Here is an 18,685-nt window from a genome sequence, read left to right as displayed (position 1 = left end):
AGGCATACAGTAGATATTGAAGAGTGGGTAAGTTTGGTATTTGGGCCTAAACGGACGCCATCTTACCTGAGACTAACGACACTATTATGTCACTATATTCATGTTATTAAATTTCACACAGACACATTCCTGTCATTTACTGACACACTATAAGTCTTGCATATTGTTAAATGTCACAGAATGGTTCATTTATGTGATGGATTTGATGTGTTATAGTCTCCGGTGTGGACGGTGGTGGATTTAGTTTTCCTTTGTATTTTTATGTTTATTCATCATTTCTTTTCATGCCTTAAACAGACTTAGCAACACGCTAAGTTAACCCTGTAATAATTCTATGAGTGGGCGTTGATCTTGTGTCTGTGGTTGATGCGTCTCAAGATGCCGCTCATATTTCTGCACAGAAACGATCAAAAATGCCCCTAAATGTCCATAAACCACTTCATTTAGACGTATTTGGTCCAACCTGGCAACGCAGTGTCTACAACCTTCGTCTTTTACATATAGTCTCGTCTTGTTTTTCTTGTAAAGGAAGTAAGGAAGCAAATATTAAATGTTATTTAATGAGTTATCAAGATATGTCTGTAATAATAAGTATTTGTACTTTGTTAATTCCCATATTAGTAACCTTTAAAGTGGCTAATCAATGATTCTGTATCATATACCAATGGTAATATTAATGATCCAATCCCCACATTGAGCAGTAATTTGTCAGACAAAATCCTAATGCCTTGTTCAACATGAATAAATAATAAATAAGGTCACATCATTTTATAATGAACATTCTATTAGAATTTGATTAAAAGACTAAAATGAAAACGAGGATTTTGTCTCACTTTTCCATTAAAGCACACGTGTCAAACTTTAATTCGGCCCACAGCAGCAAACGCTTACATCACATGATGGCAGTTACCTATTATTAAAAGAACTTCATTTTTCCAAATGTCTGCAATTTTCTTCAATTTGTTCCACAAAATCTCCCCAAATTACATAAAAATGGGTCACAAAATCAAATAAATTGAAAGCAAAGATCCTGCAGGGGCTGATATGTGTCACTTATTGCTTTGCTATTATCAATGACGTACATATTTTATCATTTATTTATACCTGGAAGTGCAAACTAGAACACAATAATGACTCAATGACTCATTTTCTTGCCTAATGTGTGATAAACTGCTCCGTGTTTGGCCATTGAACTAAAACCAGTTCTAATGTCGTCAAAAAGCTGCTGAAAAAATGCTTTAGAAAAGTTATCGGACGCGCTGAGAGGTTAAGCTCCGCCTCCTGTGACCACCTTTAAATCAGTCTTTAGCTTCTTCTTCTTCTTATTCTTTTCTTCTTCTTCTTCGTCGTTCTTCTGCTCTTCTTATTCTTCTTCTTCTTCGTCTTCTTCTTCTTCTTCTTCTTCTTCTTCTTCTTCTTCTTCTTCTTCTTCTTCTTCGTGCTCACTCTCACTGTGATGGTGTGTTATCATGTTATTGTTCCATGTGCTGTCGACTGTTTCAGAGAACCTCAGAAGTCCCAAACCAAACCACAGCGTTCTGAGCATTACAAAGGTGTTCAAATAAGGTCTAATGTTGGAACGAGAACCCTGAGCTCTTTTCTGTGTCAGTGTTCTCTGAATCTGCCTTTTGCTTTTGTTTTTTGTTCTGCATGCACAGTTTTGTAAAGCAAAACCGAGAGGCACTCTCTCGCAAGTCGTCCATCAACAGCATTCAGTCACCGTGAGTTATCACTCTCTGTTACGATATTGTTCCTTCCTCTCATTCCTTTGATCCATGCTTTTCTTTGATCCTCTTCTTCCCTCTGGACCTTCATGTAGCTCCAATACTAACTAACCTCCTGCTTGTGAATAGATGCCATCAGGGTTGGGATCAATTATAATTGTAATCACGTAATTGATAATCAATTACAATTATGACGTACAGTATTTATAATTGAAAACATCTGTTGCCGTTGTAATCGCAAATTAGTTGTAATTGAGTTTAGATAATTGTTTGCAAATCCAAACCGTAATAATATGTCTGTCTATTTGAACTCGTTGACACAGTGTTAGCACCTAAATCTGGATAAAATACATTTAATTTAAGTTTTTATTTCACCCTGTATGCAAATCTTAACTGATTTACATCATTCAAAGATCAAAATGTTCTGCTGCTTAGTGACAATGATGATATCTAATTTGGAAAATGCAAACTCTCTTACTTTTAATGTAATTTAAGGTTTTATGCAAATGAGGCTGCTTTTGCAAGCCTCAGAGTGCTTGGTTAGATCGTGTAGCAGCTGCTGCTCATGAACTTTTAGAAAATCTGCTGTTAAAGCTTTATTCCTGCAGCTACAGACACAATTTATAGCTTAAAAACATACTTTTAGTGGGAATGCTTAGCATTCACCTTAACACTGGGGCGTTTACCCTTAGACTTCTATGGGCAGCTTTAGCTTAGCGTGATCAGAGGCTGCTTCTACCTTCCTTTGAACAATCGAGGGGAGCCTGGTTTGAATCTTGCCCTGCATGAAGTCTAAATTTGACTCGAAATAAATGTTTAAATCCTCAGTGACTAAATAAGTGAACTTAATGCTGTTCATTTGTAAATACTACAAATACACACACACACACATATATATGTAAATATATATATATATATATATATATATATATATATATATATATATATATATATATATATATGGCTGACACATAGTCATACATAGTTAACAATTATTTAAATATGTTTCATATCAACTTTTCTTACTACCCGTCAGTTCTCCTGAGGATCATTTCACCGTTAAAAATAAATAAATAAAATCAAGGTTTTACTGACAGAAAAAAGGCTTAGACACCCACTGTAAAAATATGAATAGCAATATTTTCATGGTTTATGAAGCCTACCCAGGTAATAAATGGATGAAAAACAAATTAGAGGATGGATAATGTTTTTTAGTGTATTTTATAGAGATGTAACGATTCACTCAACTCCCGATACGATTCGATTCACGATACTGGGTTCACGATACGATTCTCTCACGATTTTTTCATTTACAAAATGGGACTGTAGACAAATTTTTTTTTTGGGAAAAAATTACAAAATACTGTATTATTTTCCTTTTATTTTTCATTGTCAAGAATTCCTTGATAAACTATTCAAAACAATGCAATTTAACTAAAAATAAATCTTGAATGAAATAAATAAAGGAATAATACAAATGAAAATGAAGCCTATTAATTTAAATTCTGGTTCTATAATAAACAATTCAAAACTGCATAATAGTTCTTTTTCTTTTAAAAGTGCAACTGAAAATGTATTTTGTGCCTTAACAATTGGACTTTAAAAAAAAAAAAAAGTCATTGCACAGATTTACGTCATATTTGTTTGGACCAGCAGAGGGCGCTGGTAACACAGTGGTCGGTTGGTATGCAGATATTCTAGCAGTGAAGAAGAGAAGCTATGCTAGCAGACAGAGCTAATAGAAAAACGTGACTTTTACAGATATTCAAGTAATATTACAGATATTCTTTCGATGCTAAAGGGGTAATGAATCATTTATTAACATATTTAAGAGTAGAAGGCGGCCAGAAAGAAAGTATTAGCAGACTCCGCCCGCCGCCAACACTTCCGGATAGCGCCCTCTGCTGGTTAAAAAAAGTACTGTGATTCCATTATCAGAAAATCGATATCAACCGTGATACCTATGAATCGATTTTTAACTGCCTTACGATTAATCATTACATCCCTAGTATTTTACAATGGATTTAAGACATGGGTCAAACCGACTCGTTATCATAAGTGATGCTAACAGAAAGCTAACACAAGAAAAAAGTTATGTTTTATGGTGTATTTATTTCTGGCTCAGTAAGTGTGATTAATTTAATATTAACTTCAGTAATTGAGAACGTAATTGTAATTGACTTTCAGGGGATGAATACATTTAATTTTAAATGTAATTGCAAGAAATGCCGGCCCCAGTAACTATAATTGAGTTGTAATTAAACATGGATAATTGAAGATGTAATTGTTATTGAAAAATGTAATTGACCCCAACCCTGGATGTTATCATTTTTGAAATGTTCTGAGCTTTAACTTTGGCTAACGGCTGCAGGTCTGCAGAGGATCTGCTCAGGCCAGAACTTTTCTCCAGCACCAGAAGCTCTTTGACGTTTCCACTCCTCTGCAGATGTCAAACCACAGGAAGTCAATTATTCAAACCAGGCTAAAGCAAAGCCACTTTAAAAATATGCCTTAGAGACTTTGACACAATGTGGCTGTTCACATCTTAAGGGATGGAACCACTTTATTTGTTGGAAAATTTCAGATTTCTAAATGAAACAATCATGGAATACACAAAAGTAGTTCAGTTATACATTTACATTAATAGCACAACAGAATGAATGAATGAAAGAATAAATAGATAGATAGATAGATATAGATAGATATATAGATAGATAGATAGATAGATAGATAGATAGATAGATAGATAGATAGATAGATAGATAGATAGATAGATATAGATATAGATATAGACTATAGATATTACATTTAAATAAATAAGTTTTGAATTTATTTAATCATGTATTTATTTTAAGAACTTCTATAGACACTCATTCCTCCTGGACACGCCCTCCTTGTGCTTTTTTCTCTTCCTTCAGTTTTTCTCCTCTGTATGTCTGTGTACACCTGTCTGTGTACACCTGTCTGTGTACACCTGTCTGTAGCTCACCTGTCTGTGTACACCTGTCTGTGTACACCTGTCTGTAGCTCACCTGTCTGTGTACACCTGTCTGTGTACACCTGTCTGTAGCTCACCTGTCTGTGTACACCTGTCTGTGTACACCTGTCTGTAGCTCACCTGTCTGTGCACACCTGTCTGTGTACACCTGTCTGTGTACACCTGTCTGTAGCTCACCTGTCTGTGTACGCCTGTCTGTGTACGCCTGTCTGTGTACACCTGTCTGTTTACACCTGTCTGTGTACACCTGTCTGTCTGCACCTGTCTGTGTACACCTGTCTGTAACTCACCTGTCTGTCTACACCTGTCTGTAGCTCACCTGTCTGTAGCTCACCTGTCTGTCTGCACCTGTCTGTAGCTCACCTGTCTGTCTGCACCTGTCTGTGTACACCTGTCTGTGTACACCTGTCTGTAGCTCACCTGTCTGTAACTCACCTGTCTGTGTACACCTGTCTGTGTCTGTGCCTCCTGTCTGTCTGTTTTTAGGAGTTTTTCCATCCACTCGTCCCCAGCACAACGTGTCCTGAGGTACAAACGTCCTGACTGGCTGTGATTAAACAAATCCATGTCGTCTCATGTAGATAAAGCTCACTGTTCATATACAGACGTCTGTACTGTACATACAGTATGATGAACCTGAAAATGAAGCACAGCAGCACATATGGAAGCATGTTCCTGCCCCATGTATGTTCATGTTCACATCAACAATGACTACAGTCGAGTCATTGGGAATTTACACACTGAAAAAATTCAATATTTTATTAAATTGTAAATAAAGTGAAATTAAGTTAAATAAGTTAGATTGCAAAAAACACATTATTATGCATTCATTTAATTAATTAAAAAAAATGGGACTACTTTCCAGTTTTAGAGATTGATGATGTCACATGGCCCCACTGCCTGTAAACATCCCATTGTTTCCTGTTAGTGTGAAACCTTCAGTCTGATTTTTAGATCATTTAGCAGCTTTTTTCAGTCAAAATATCAACTTGTGCTGCTTTTGGTTGCTTTATAAAAAATCAGCAAAAGTTAGATACCGATGTAAACATATTTTGTTTAACGAAAGTGGATAAAAACAGTTGTGGCAAGAAAAACCACTATAGATATTAGGAAATATTGAAATATCAGCAAAACGTATTCATAAAATATTGAAACATTTTTACGTAGCATACTTTTTTTTTTTAAGTAGCTGGAAGTAGATACAGTAGAACCTAGATTTACACTCCAGTACAGTAGGTGGCGATGTGCACCTATTCAAATTGATGCCATTAACCAAGAACAACAACAATAAGATACAGTATAAAAATATCTGAGCTGGTGCATCTTGTCACTTTGTGCACTTGGTTTACCAAACATGATCAGAAACTAATTATAAAAAAATATATAATTTGTGGATGTCATAAATTTGGGATATAAAAATGGGGTCACGATCCAAAAAAGGTTAGGGACCACTGTCTTAACCCATTGCTTTTAAGAAAAATACCAATTTTCTACTTACGGTTTGAATCATGTGTTTGCATCATAACGTCATTAATTTCATTCATGTTGTGAACAGACGACCATTGAAGGTGTGAATGACAGATCATTAGAATGTAGCACAGACTGAGTGCTACAGCATAGGGAGCTAATCATGCTACATGCTACATTTGGGTTATTTCCTCATTCAATGCTCGTGATGCATGGTAAGTACCGTTACCATGGTGACTGCCCAAGCTGGTGCATCCATAGAATGTGCTTCCTTTAACTGAATGTTCCTTATGCCACCACAGCGTGGCAATAGATGGACCCGTGAACCCCAGTTTGATTATTTCACCCTTTAAAAACACTTTATTTGAAGTTTTATACATAAGGCTAGCATGAATAAGGTGTCATGAAGGCTGTCAATAAGTGTCGTTCACTAAACTATGACACCTTTGGAGCTATGTTGGCGTTTTTTGGGTTAGGTGGAGGGATCTAGTGGGGTTAGGTTAAAGTTAGGGTTTGGGGTCAATTACATTTTTTAGCTACAATTACATTTTCAATTATCCATGTATAATTACAATTCCATTATGATTATGATAACAAGCATTTTTTCCAATTCTAATAAATTTAAATTTTTGTTTTTATCAATTACAATTACGTTCTCAATTACTAAAGTTCAATTGAAATTAATCACAATTACTGAGTCTGAAATAAATAACCCCATGATAAAACATAAGCTTCCTCTTGTTAGCTTTCTGTTAGCATTTCTTATGATAACAGGTCCTAAATCAGCTGTAAAATACACTAAAACCAAATATTTATCATCTAATTTCTATTGGTTACCTTGATCGGCTTCTTAATCAATGAAAATATAGGTTTGAATATTTTTGATGTGGCTGTCTGAGCCTTTTTTGTGTCAGTATAGCCCTAGATTTATTTATTTTAAATGGTAAAATGTGTGAAAGCTTGATATGAAACATATTTTAATAATTAACTACATATGTGTAGAACTGTTGCATGGTTCCCCAGTTTAGCGTTAAATTGTAATTGACCATTTTCATTTAAGTTTCATGGCAATTACAATTACCAAGTGAATTATCTAAACTCAATTACAATTTTATTAGCAACACATTTCTCAATTACGTCATAATTGTAAATAATTATTAATTACGCGATTGCAATTATAATTGGCCCCAACCCTGGTTAGGGTTAAGGTTTAAGGTTAAGGTTAAGGTTAAGGTTAAGGGTTAAGGTTAAGGGTAAGGGTTAAGGTTAAGGGTTAAGGTTAAGGTTAAGGTTAAGGTTAAGGGTTAAGGGTTAAGGTTAAGGGTTAAGGTTAAGGTTAAGGTTAAGGGTTAAGGTTAAGGTTAAGGTTAAGGTTAAGGTTAAGGTTAAGGTTAAGGGTTAAGGTTAAGGTTAAGGGTTACGTTAACAAACGACACCTTATTAATGCTAATGACAGGTGTCATGTCATAATAATGTTAGACTTTATGTATAAAACTTCAAGTAAAGTGTTAATAAATGACGTAAAATGGTGTTTTTTTGCTGAAATGTATCTTGGTGTGTTTGATGGGATATTAGCAGCAGAGATGCTCAGCGCTCGGCTAAGGCCATGTCAGTGTGGGAGCAGAGGACCAATCAGCTGAGGAGACACAACATGCGGGCGAGCAGCGAGGCTCTGTTCAACGAGCTGGATCCAGAGGAGCGCCTACGCTTATCCTCCACCCTGCACCTCCACCCCGACAGGAAGACACACCTGGACCGGCCCCTCCTGGTGGAATCCAAAATGGGCCGGCCCCCCGATGGGGGGCGGGAGGAGGACGCACCAGGGGAGAGTTTCCACACACACTCCAGGAGGCGCCATCACCACTGTGACAGGAACGGGGAGAACTGGGACGCAGGTAGACATCGGAACTCCAGAAAGTTCATTTGTCTTCTCTTTAGAAATAATATGTTATGGTTTCAATGATTCAGACAACTTTTTTTTTTTTTCCCAGGAATTGTACTTTGATCTCCTGACATGTACAAAATAACAGAAAAAAAATAAAAGAAAAATAAAATAACTGTAAAAACTCAAAATTACAACAAAAATGTATAAAATGACTTGAGAATATAAAATAACAACAAACGTTAATAAAATCACATAAAAATACACAAAATAACAAGTAAACATGACACGAAAACGCACAAAAATACTAAAATAACTATAAAAACATGATATAACAATATAAAATTATAGCAAAAATATTATACAAAAAGACCGAAAAAAAAATCAAAAATACAAAACAAAACAAAAAACACAAAACAAAACAAAAAAGCACAAAATGACAATAAAAACCCGGTAAAATACAAAATGAGTTTAACAAAAGAAGAAGACAAAATTACAAAAAAATTTAACATTTCTTCAAAAACCTAGAAAAATACACAAAATGACTAAGAAAAAAAACAAAAGGGCCACAAAACTATGCAAGATGACAAAAAGGTTTTAACATGAATTAAAAAACACACAAACATCAACAAAAATACACACGCAACAACAGGAAATCTACTTTGATCTCCTGACATGTTTCGATTGCCAACTGTCAGTTTTCATCAGAGGCATCTGCTGAGGTCTTTGATGTGTCCCTATGAGTTTTTTCTTTCTGGGCGTGGCCAAATTGACGTATCTGTTGCGGCTGGCCACATCCCCTGTTGCCTGATGGTTTCTGGAGAGTAAAAATGTTCCCTCTTCAAAGCGCGACACATCAAAGCGATCGGCAGACGCCTCTGAGGAAGACTGACAGTTGGTAGTCAAAAAATGTCAGGGGATCAAAGTAAATTCCTGAAAAATGTTGTCTGAATCAATGAAACTTTAACATCTTTGGTAGACATCATGAGGTGCATCGGGTACAGATTTGGTGTTTGGTGACCCTTCTGTGTCTCTGTCAGTAGATGGAGGTGGAGGTGGGGGGAGGCACCACAGCAGGAGCAGAGAGCAGCACTCAGACGCAGCACAGTCACACAAACACAGACAGGACAGAAGCGGTGACGGAGGACCTGGACACAGACACCACCCCCACCAGGCCGGTTCGCCTCAGGACGAGGCCGGAGAGGAGCGAGGCCATCGCCACCATCACTCCCATCGACATTCAAAGGAAGGGAACGGGATGCTGGCCAACGGAGAGCGCCTCGGGAGGGCGAGCGATGGGAACGGAGAGAGGAAGGGACGGTGCGCTCATAGGGTCAAAGGTCAGCCCCGCGCAGAAGAAGACGAGTGCACCAGGAATAAGAATGGAAACAGAGGTCACCGGTGAGAGAAGGAATCACACAAAGTTCTCCTCTTTGTTTTTCCTCACAAATCCACATTATTACATAGAGCACATTTAACAACAAACAAAGGTTGACCAAAGGAGTTATGAACTAGCATTAGCTACTGTACATACTCTATGTGCATCACATCAGCTGAACTGCATTGTCCCTGTCAAATAAATAAATACACAGTAAAACATAAAAACCCACATATACAACAATGTAAAATACCAACATTAAAAGAACATTTTTAATAACACCACATTGACTCACACGGTGTGAAAAGCTACAGCAAATAGATGTGTTTTGAAAAGAGATTTAAAAAAAGAAGATCAGAGCTGTAAAGAGTACTGATACGTCCTACTCAAGTAGAAGTACTGTTACTTGATTTAAATTGTGTACAAGTACAAGTAAGTCATACATAAAATACTCAAGTACAGGTAAAAAAGTAGCTTAATTAAATAGTATGTTTATTTTTGGTAATACATCTTGCCACGGTTCCCTTGCGTACAGTAAACATCTCATGTAGAAACATACTGTATAAAGGAAGAAGACCAAATTTACCACAATTAAAACTTAATTTATTTTCCACAAAGAAAATAAAACGTTAGTCAAAATGTACAGTTGAAAAAAAATATAATAATAACACCAATTAATTAAATTTGAAATAAAAAAATTATCAGGCTCTATGTATATTGTAAATATAGTATTAATTAGCAGGGCTCACTTTTCCCCATGTTTATAGCACATTGTGGCAGTCACTTTTAATCTCAAGTTATTAAAATAACTCAAATTTTTTCCAAAATCCTGCAATTTTCTTCAAATTATTCCACAAATTTTCCCCAAATGACATAAAAATTGGTTACAAAATCAAATAAATTGAAAGTGAAGATCCGGCAGGTACTGATATGTCACGTATTGCTTTGGTATTATCAATGCTGTACATACTTTATCATTTATTTATACCAAAAAGTGCAAACTAGAGCACAATAATGATGAAAATACTCATTTTCCTGCCTAAAATCTGCAGTCCACTAAAATGAACTAAATCTGACAGAAAAGAGATGCCATGTTTCCTCAGTATGGACCCCAGAGGTAGCAGGTACAGAGCAAAAAGTAGGGGACCGTGAATAGACCCTTGGGGAACCCCACAAGAAAGATGTGCAGAAATAGATGTGTGTGTGTGTGTGTGTGTGTGTGTGTGTGTGTGTGTGTGTGTGTGTATGTGTGTGTGTGTGTGTGTGTGTGTGTGTGTGTGTGTGTGTGTGTGTGTGTGTGTGTGTGTGTGTGTGTGCGTGCGTGTGCGTGTGCAGGGAACGAGTACCTGATGGTGATGACAGCAGCCTACCCTCCAGTCCCCTGCAGCCAACCAGCAGGAGCCCCAGTCTGGGAGAGAAGCAGGAGGACGCAGACAACCAGAAGAACTCCACCAGGGCCAGCCAGGCCGGTCTCCACGGCAACGCCATCCACATCCCAGTCACCATCACCGCCCCGCCCGGAGAAACCACCATCATCATCCCCAGTAAACGCTGAGAAGAGGAGATCAGCCACCACAAACATCTCCATACAATGACTGTGTGCAGAAATATGAAAACAAATACACAAAATCACTACAAAAACACACAAAATGACAACATAAATTGATGAAATGACGTACAAAATGCAAAATGACAACAATACACAGATTAAACACGCAAACAACAAAAACACAGAAGAAATACAAAAAATAAATATAAAAACATAAAAAATGACAACAAAAATACACAAAATGACTTTGATATACAAAATGTAAAATTATAACAAAATAGTACAGTAGTACACAAAGACAGAAATATTCAAAAATACAAAATGACAACAAAAAAACAGACAAATACACAAAATGTCTCCAAAAACACACATAAGGATCACAAAAGTACGCAAAGTGACATAAAAAACACACAAACAACAAAAATACACAGTGACTCAAAAACAGAGCAACGAAATCACGTCATAGATACACAAAAAGACAACAATTACACAAAATGACAGAAAAATACACAAAATATCTCAAAAGGACCACAAAAGTATGCAAAGTGACAGAATGGTTTTCAACATGAATTAAAAAATACACAAACAACATAACACACAAAAAGACTCAAAAAACACACAAGCGAACAACAAAAATACACAAAAATTACTTCAATGAAACACAAAAGGACAAAAACAACAAAATGACGGAAAAATAGAGAAAATGAGAACACAATGACTGTTAACGCTCTTATTGCTCTTTATTCTAAATGCTGACATGAATATTGATCATGTGACCAATCACATTTATTTCTCATTTCCATTCACTACAGGTACTTATTTCTGTTTCTTCTTTTTTCCACCAGTGAACAACATCGACTGTGATAACTTCCCACTGAGTGAGGAGAAGAAGGACCTGGAGGAGGAGGAGGAGGAGGCCAGCGGGCCTCGTCAGATCCTTCCCTACAGCTCCATGTTCGTCTTTGGACAAACCAACCCGTAAGTCTGAGCCTCAGGGCTTCATAACACATATTAAGTGGGTAACAGAAACTCATCTTACTGTATATATTAGCAAGCTATAACTCTGCAATACATGTAATAAACTCTAAAGTCCTGTTGACAACCGATTTCATTGTTCTTAAATATTTTTTTTGATGTAACTTGTAATGTACTTGTAATGTAACTTTTTAATGTAACTTATGTGTTTTATGCTATGTTATTGAATATCTCTAGTGTGAAAAGTGTATTTTAAATAGTACAGGGAATATTCTAAAGACATTTTACATTTATTTTTACTAAATTAATATCACAGGAAGTTTTAGTAGCAAATATTTCAAAACAAGTAATTTTTTGCAAAAGATTGACGTTACTGCACTAATTCTAAAAGGTCTAAGCAGGTACTTTAGCTGTTTTTTCCACACTATCGGTGAAATAAGTCAATAGTAATAGTATTTAACAGCATATTGATTTATGCTTGTTCATGTGGTATTGTTGGTTTTTGTTATTAACAATTTTCAATCTTGTGATGAGCGCTATGAGATGATTGTTGCTATATAATAATGAGTGTGATATAAATATAGTTGAATTCAATTCAATATTCCTACATCATGAACCAGCGCTGTTAGCCCCGCCCCATCCTGTCTTGTAAACACTGTGGGTTCTACAATCTGTGGCGAGTAGGTTTGATTGAGAGAATTGTGAATAGAGGTACAGTATATTGAGTAATGAGTAGCTAGTTGACATAACATAGATTTTATAGTATAGACTGCATGTGACTTCAGTGGTCCGGGAGCCACGCCCATAATCGAGGCTTTTGGCTTTGGTTACTCTTTAACAAACTTGAACTGTTTGATAAATCACGTCAACGGCTTCAACGTTTTTATTGAAGCAGGTAAATGTTCCTCCAGGCCACTAGGTGGCAATAAATAAGACGTCAAAACATAACTTTTTCATGCATGAGCTGATTTGTGTTGTGTAAACCAATGGTTCTCAATATTTTCAGCCCACGACCCCCAAAATAAAGCTTCCAGAGACCAGGGACCCCCACTGTATCTGAAGGTGGTTGAACACAGACATGAACATTGAAGAACAGTCATGTGGAAACAGGACCATCTATAAGGGGGAATAAAGAGGAGAGATTTTTGGGGTCCATCCATAAAGGAAGTAAAATGATGGTCCATTGTTCTATGAATCTGTGATAAACACATTTATTTATTCATCTGAATAATATCCACTGTTATCCTGGAAGTTTATTATTATTTGTGCCATAGTATATAGTCATCTTAAATATGTAAATCCTTGTTTAATCAGAAATAAAATGGGTTAAAGTGACCAAAAATGGTGGAAAAGGTGGTGAAATTTGATTTTAAAAACCACAGAAATTGGTTTAAAGTGGCCAAAATCAAACAGGAAAAGTGGCAAAAGTGGTTCAAAGTGTCAATAATGGCTTAAAAGTGGCAGAAATGGGGGGGGGGGGGGGGGGGGGGGGGTGATGTCATTTAAAAAGTAGGAACAATTTGGCAAATAATGGGCATGACAAATTGTGAACGTGGTTAAATTAACAAAAAATATGCATTGCATGAAAATGCATTGCTGTCTTGAAAAGATTGCACTTCTTGTAGTGTTGACCTTTGACAGCATGTGCAGACAAAGTGGAAGTAGAAATAAAACATTAAAAATATGCATGAAATATGGTGAAATAGGTTAAAAGTGACAATAATGGGTCCACATATGTGACAGGTGGAAAAGTGGTGGAAATGGTTTATAAGTGTCGAGAATGTCTTGAAAGTGGAAAAATGAAAGGCATTGAAATTTGACGGACAAGTGGTAGAAATGGGAGTAATGTAGCAAAAATGTAATAAAAGGAGCAAAAATATGGCAAGAAAAAGTGATGAAAATAGGTTAAAATATGACAAATGGGCTCAAATACAGTATCTTAGTTTATTGAAGGCATCTGGCGGCCCCTTCCTCGGTGTCTCGCAACCCCAAATGGGGTCCTGACCCCAAAGTTGAGAACCCCTGGTATAAAGTTTAGTGTCCTCTGTCAGTAAAAGCTGTTTTTCTCCATCAGGGTGAGACGTCTGTGTCACTACGTGGTGAACCTGCGCTACTTTGAGATGTGCATCCTGTTGGTCATCACCATGAGCAGCATCGCCCTGGCAGCAGAAGACCCCGTGCAGGCCAACGCCCCCCGCAACAACGTGAGTCACCCTCACATCAACAAACCTCCACATGCACGTGCACTCTGTGAGAGCTGGTGACACACTCAGATGATTAGTGAGTGTGTGTGTGTGTGTGTGTGTGTGTGTGTGTGTGTGTGTGTGTGTGTGTGTGTGTGTGTAAGTATTATCTCTAGTAACGTGTCCTCGCTCTGCTGCTCATTTTCAGGTTCTCAAGTATCTGGATTATGTCTTCACGGGAGTTTTCACTTTTGAGATGGTGATTAAGGTGAGAAGTGTCACATTTACGCTGGTGTGTGTGTGTGTGTGTGTGTGTGCGTGTGCGCGTGTGTGCGTGTTTAATGAATCTCTATAAACAGTGGGTCTTTAAGCAGGTTTAGTTTCATTGTTATGCTTTAGTTTAAATGCACACGACACTAAACTCAGTGTAACTCTCATTTATTTTCATAATTCAACACATGATTAACATAAATACACAAACAAATAATACATAAAATGAAAAAAAATCATTAATAGATGCATAAACAAATACAGAATACATAATAATAATATTATTGAACACAAAAATCGAAGTAAATAATCTAAACAACAAATAAATTAATAAATACATAAACATAGTGAAATAAACCAACAAATACAAATCATATTTGTAATAATAATAATTTTTAAATAAAGTGTGCCCTGCATTACAATCTGAAAAGCTTGATGGTTATTTGACTTTATCATAAGTAATTGTCATTTATGTAAAAAATAAATAATAATTAAAAAGGCAGCAGTGCATTGTGGGTACATGGCAGTACAGGCCTGTGTTTCCTTTTTAAGCTTCATACACTTTAAGATAGTTTGATTTGCACTTTTCTTGTAAAACAAAGTGTAAAAAACATATAAATAATAAATAATACACAAAATATATGCTGTACATAAACAAATAAAGAATACATAATTGTATTTGTAAACACACAACTATTAAATAAATCTGAATAAATAATACATCATATTTAAAATTAAATAAATAAATACATGAACGAATACATAATTAGAATAATAAACACAGTAATTGAAAAAGCTGCATTAATTGTTCTCTTTGTTTTCTAGATGATTGATCTGGGACTCCTCCTCCATCCTGGCTCTTATTTCCGTGACCTGTGGAACATTCTGGACTTCATCGTGGTCAGTGGAGCTCTGGTGGCCTTCGCCTGCTCGTAAGTCACTCCGTCCGCTCCCATTCCCACGCTTTCCCCCAGGGATGCACCGAAAATAAGAAAACCAAGGCCAAAAAAAAAACAAACACCGAAAAAAATGATTGTGCAAATCATTAGTGCCATGGCATTTATGGCTCTGAGTGTGTACGAACTAACACTAACTACATTTAAACATTGCAATTGTATAAAATAATATTAATGCTTCAAAGAATAAATCAATTAAAATTTTGAAAATATTTATTTAGCACTGACGCTCTGCATAAAAGGTATTGTAATGATGTGACTCGAGCCGTTACCACAGTTTTACAGGCTTTAATAGAGGTCATAATAACACAAAGAACCGTCTTACACCGTCATACACTCACACTACCGTGGGAACGGAATCGCCCGCCCCTTACCCCAGCCTCCCAGCCTATCAACACTCGGGAACACATGTAAACAAAGACACACATTGGCAGAGAAAGCTGCACGTAACCATGATGCCTTCACGGCCATGGGAAATATCAGCGTCGGTTAACCACTGAATACACACAAGTGGAACATAACCAGAACATAGAACCCAGTCCGTTATAGCATGCAGACCAAACCCGTGCGTAGAGCGCCGACCTGACTGAAGAACGCAATCATATATTCATGTCGTATAGTCATATTTGTTCCCTGAGCTCCAGCAGCAAGTGAGGAATGAGTAAAATCAGCAAATAATGAACGCTGAACAACTACACGAAACACAACACCATCAATATCCCGTCCCACTACGAGCAGAAATCACTTTAGAAATGATACCACAACAATATAGATGTTTTTTGTGTTTTTTAACAAATTATATTAATATAATAGAGATTAAAACCTAAAACATACTCAGAAAATGCTTTAGTGCTCAGATGTATTAAATACAGTCGCGCCGTAAGTTGTTCTGTGTCCAGACAAGCGCGCGCACTCATTGCTTGCGTCATCAAAACATCCTGTTTCAGTCGGTTTTTTTCAGTGAGAATCGGGTTTTGGACGAAAATGATCCAAACGTGCATTTTCGGTTTCCGGCCGATAATTTTTGGTGGCCGTAATTTTCGGTGCATCACTACTTTCCTCACTTTTACCGAAGCTGAAAAAACACTTTATGTTATCCTATTTTGCTGCCCTCTGCTGGACTTTAGCTTTGTATTATTTCTGTCACTCCTACAAAAACAGTGCGACCCCCAGTGGACGAACGCGTAATAGCTCTTTTATTTATTGAATAATTAAAGTTAAAGCTGCCATCTGGAGTTTCTGAGAGAACGGCTCGATGTCCCGCCCTTAACAGCTCTACTTCCACACCTGCCTTTGTCAATCTACCAGAAGCTACGCCTCTACGTTTGTCGCAAAGTCGCACAACTACAACAACTACACATTTATCGTTAAAGTGCCATAACTTTTGATTAAAACATGTTTATTACCTGTCCATGAGAAATGTTGCCAAATCCTGGTCTGTTCAGAAAGCAGAAAGTCCCTCCCCCTTTGAAAAGCAGCTCAGAGATAAATCTTGTCGTGGTCACGAAGACGTTTATCCACAAACTTTGTACCTTTTTTAGTAGAAGCTTTATACGTTGGCAATTATGGAATGAGTAACTTTGGAGTTTCAGAGTGCTGCTTCATGACGCTATGCTGCTCAGAGTGATACTTGTCTGAGACGCGCAGCCTTGTTTCCGTGCACAGTTTACGCAGCATGCGCAGTCACTTTGATGGACAGTCCTCGTTCCAAGAAGTCGAAGCCTATTGGCTGTGCGCACTAGGTGATCGTTTCCATTTGTATAGGGGTCTATAGGACGAAGAAGGGTCTTATATACAGTACATGAATGTATATGTATGACCACCAGCAGTAGACCATAGTAAAAGACGAGTTAGGGATTTTTTCGCATTTCAAAAGAATGATACATAAACATAGATTTCTCTGAAACTCCAGATATCAGTTGTTGAAACTGTCGCGATCAGATATTGTTTTTATATCTCTGTTTGTGTCTTTCTCTTCTTGCTTTTTGTCGCTCTGACGTTTGTTTTTAATCCTGATGCTTGTGTTTTGCTTTCTGCCGCTGACTGTTTCTGCCTCTTTCTCTGTCTCTTTTCTGGCCCGTGGGGGGGCTTACAGGAGCCTGATGGGGTAACGTCTGCTTTTCCTCTCTGTCCGTCTCATCTTTGTGTCCACATTTTGTCTCAGCCCGTGCCATTCACCACCAACCGTTCCAAATGTCACTCTGTTATCACCACAGTTACAGATGCTGGCATTTCTACGTGTGACTGTAATTATTACTTGTTTGTCCAATAATCAGTTTAAATCTGACGTGGTGTAGACAGTGGAACAGTGATAAAGCTTCAAAGAGTAAGACACAGATTGATCAACATATGCCGAGTGTGGGGAACATTGCCCTCCCCCCCCCCAAGTGGTCAAAAGTTTTCATTTCAGTTTTCCCAAATTTATTGAAAAAATACATTGTACATAATATACAAATATTTTAAGTGCTATAAAACACAAATATGTATTAATTCATTTATTGTTATTTCAAAAATACTAGTATACGTTTTCAGTGAAATGGTCCCAAACCATTGAGACTTTAGGTTGGTTCTTCTTCTGTTGTGAAGCGTGTGTGATTTTATCATGAATTCACCACATTAAATGATGCGTCGACGCAAATTTTTGTCGTCAACATCAGGGTTGGGGTCAACTATAATTGTAAATTACGTAATTGATAATTAATTATAACTATGTCGTAAGTATAATTAAGATTGCAATTTCAAAAATCTGTTGCTGTCATAATTGTAATTCAATTTTAATTGAGTTTAGATAATTGACTGTAATTGTAATTTCCATTAACATTTTATAATTTAACGTAAAACAGGGAAATCTATTGTTACAGTTCTATGTACAGTTCCACACATACAATTAATTATCCCCTGCCACAAAGTGTGTAAGGGGGATTTGGGTTTGAGCTCCGTGCGTCCATGCATCCGTCCGTTCGAGATAAAGGGGACAGCTTTTCTCAGAAACCGTAACCAAATTCAGTGTGTGGCCTCAGGGTATCAATACCTTGATGGAGTTCGAAAATGAGAAGCACGCAATTATTTTTTTCCGCAGTTATTGCCTTTGTTTCGTTTTTTGGACTCTGTTCGAGGTACCTTCAAAGAGGACAGCTTTTTTTAGGAACCGTTTTAGAATACGATAACCAAATGTGTGGCTTCAGGGTATCAATACCTTGATGGAGTTCGAGAATGAGAAGTGTGCAATTATTTTTTCCGGAGTTATTGCCCAAGTTCTTTTTTTCTTTATAGTAATTTAATATTCTGATGTGATAATATTTC

General features: G+C 36.9%; 1 protein-coding gene across 1 annotated transcript in view; it reads left to right on the top strand.

Annotated features, from left to right (window-relative positions):
- Positions 1–18,685, top strand: part of LOC114473084 (voltage-dependent N-type calcium channel subunit alpha-1B-like) — a 198,151-nt gene that overhangs the window by 131,136 nt on the left and 48,330 nt on the right. The window contains 10 exon segments of the mRNA XM_028462481.1: positions 1,659–1,721; positions 5,209–5,250; positions 7,765–8,084; positions 9,112–9,472; positions 10,785–10,993; positions 11,844–11,976; positions 14,048–14,177; positions 14,365–14,424; positions 15,252–15,358; positions 17,478–17,489. Coding sequence (XP_028318282.1) covers positions 1,659–1,721; positions 5,209–5,250; positions 7,765–8,084; positions 9,112–9,472; positions 10,785–10,993; positions 11,844–11,976; positions 14,048–14,177; positions 14,365–14,424; positions 15,252–15,358; positions 17,478–17,489 — 1,437 coding nt within the window.

The sequence above is a fragment of the Gouania willdenowi genome, chromosome 12, assembly GCF_900634775.1.
Source record: "Gouania willdenowi chromosome 12, fGouWil2.1, whole genome shotgun sequence".
NCBI classification, from domain to species: domain Eukaryota; kingdom Metazoa; phylum Chordata; class Actinopteri; order Blenniiformes; family Gobiesocidae; genus Gouania; species Gouania willdenowi.
This window is presented reverse-complemented; position numbering and strand designations above follow the sequence as displayed.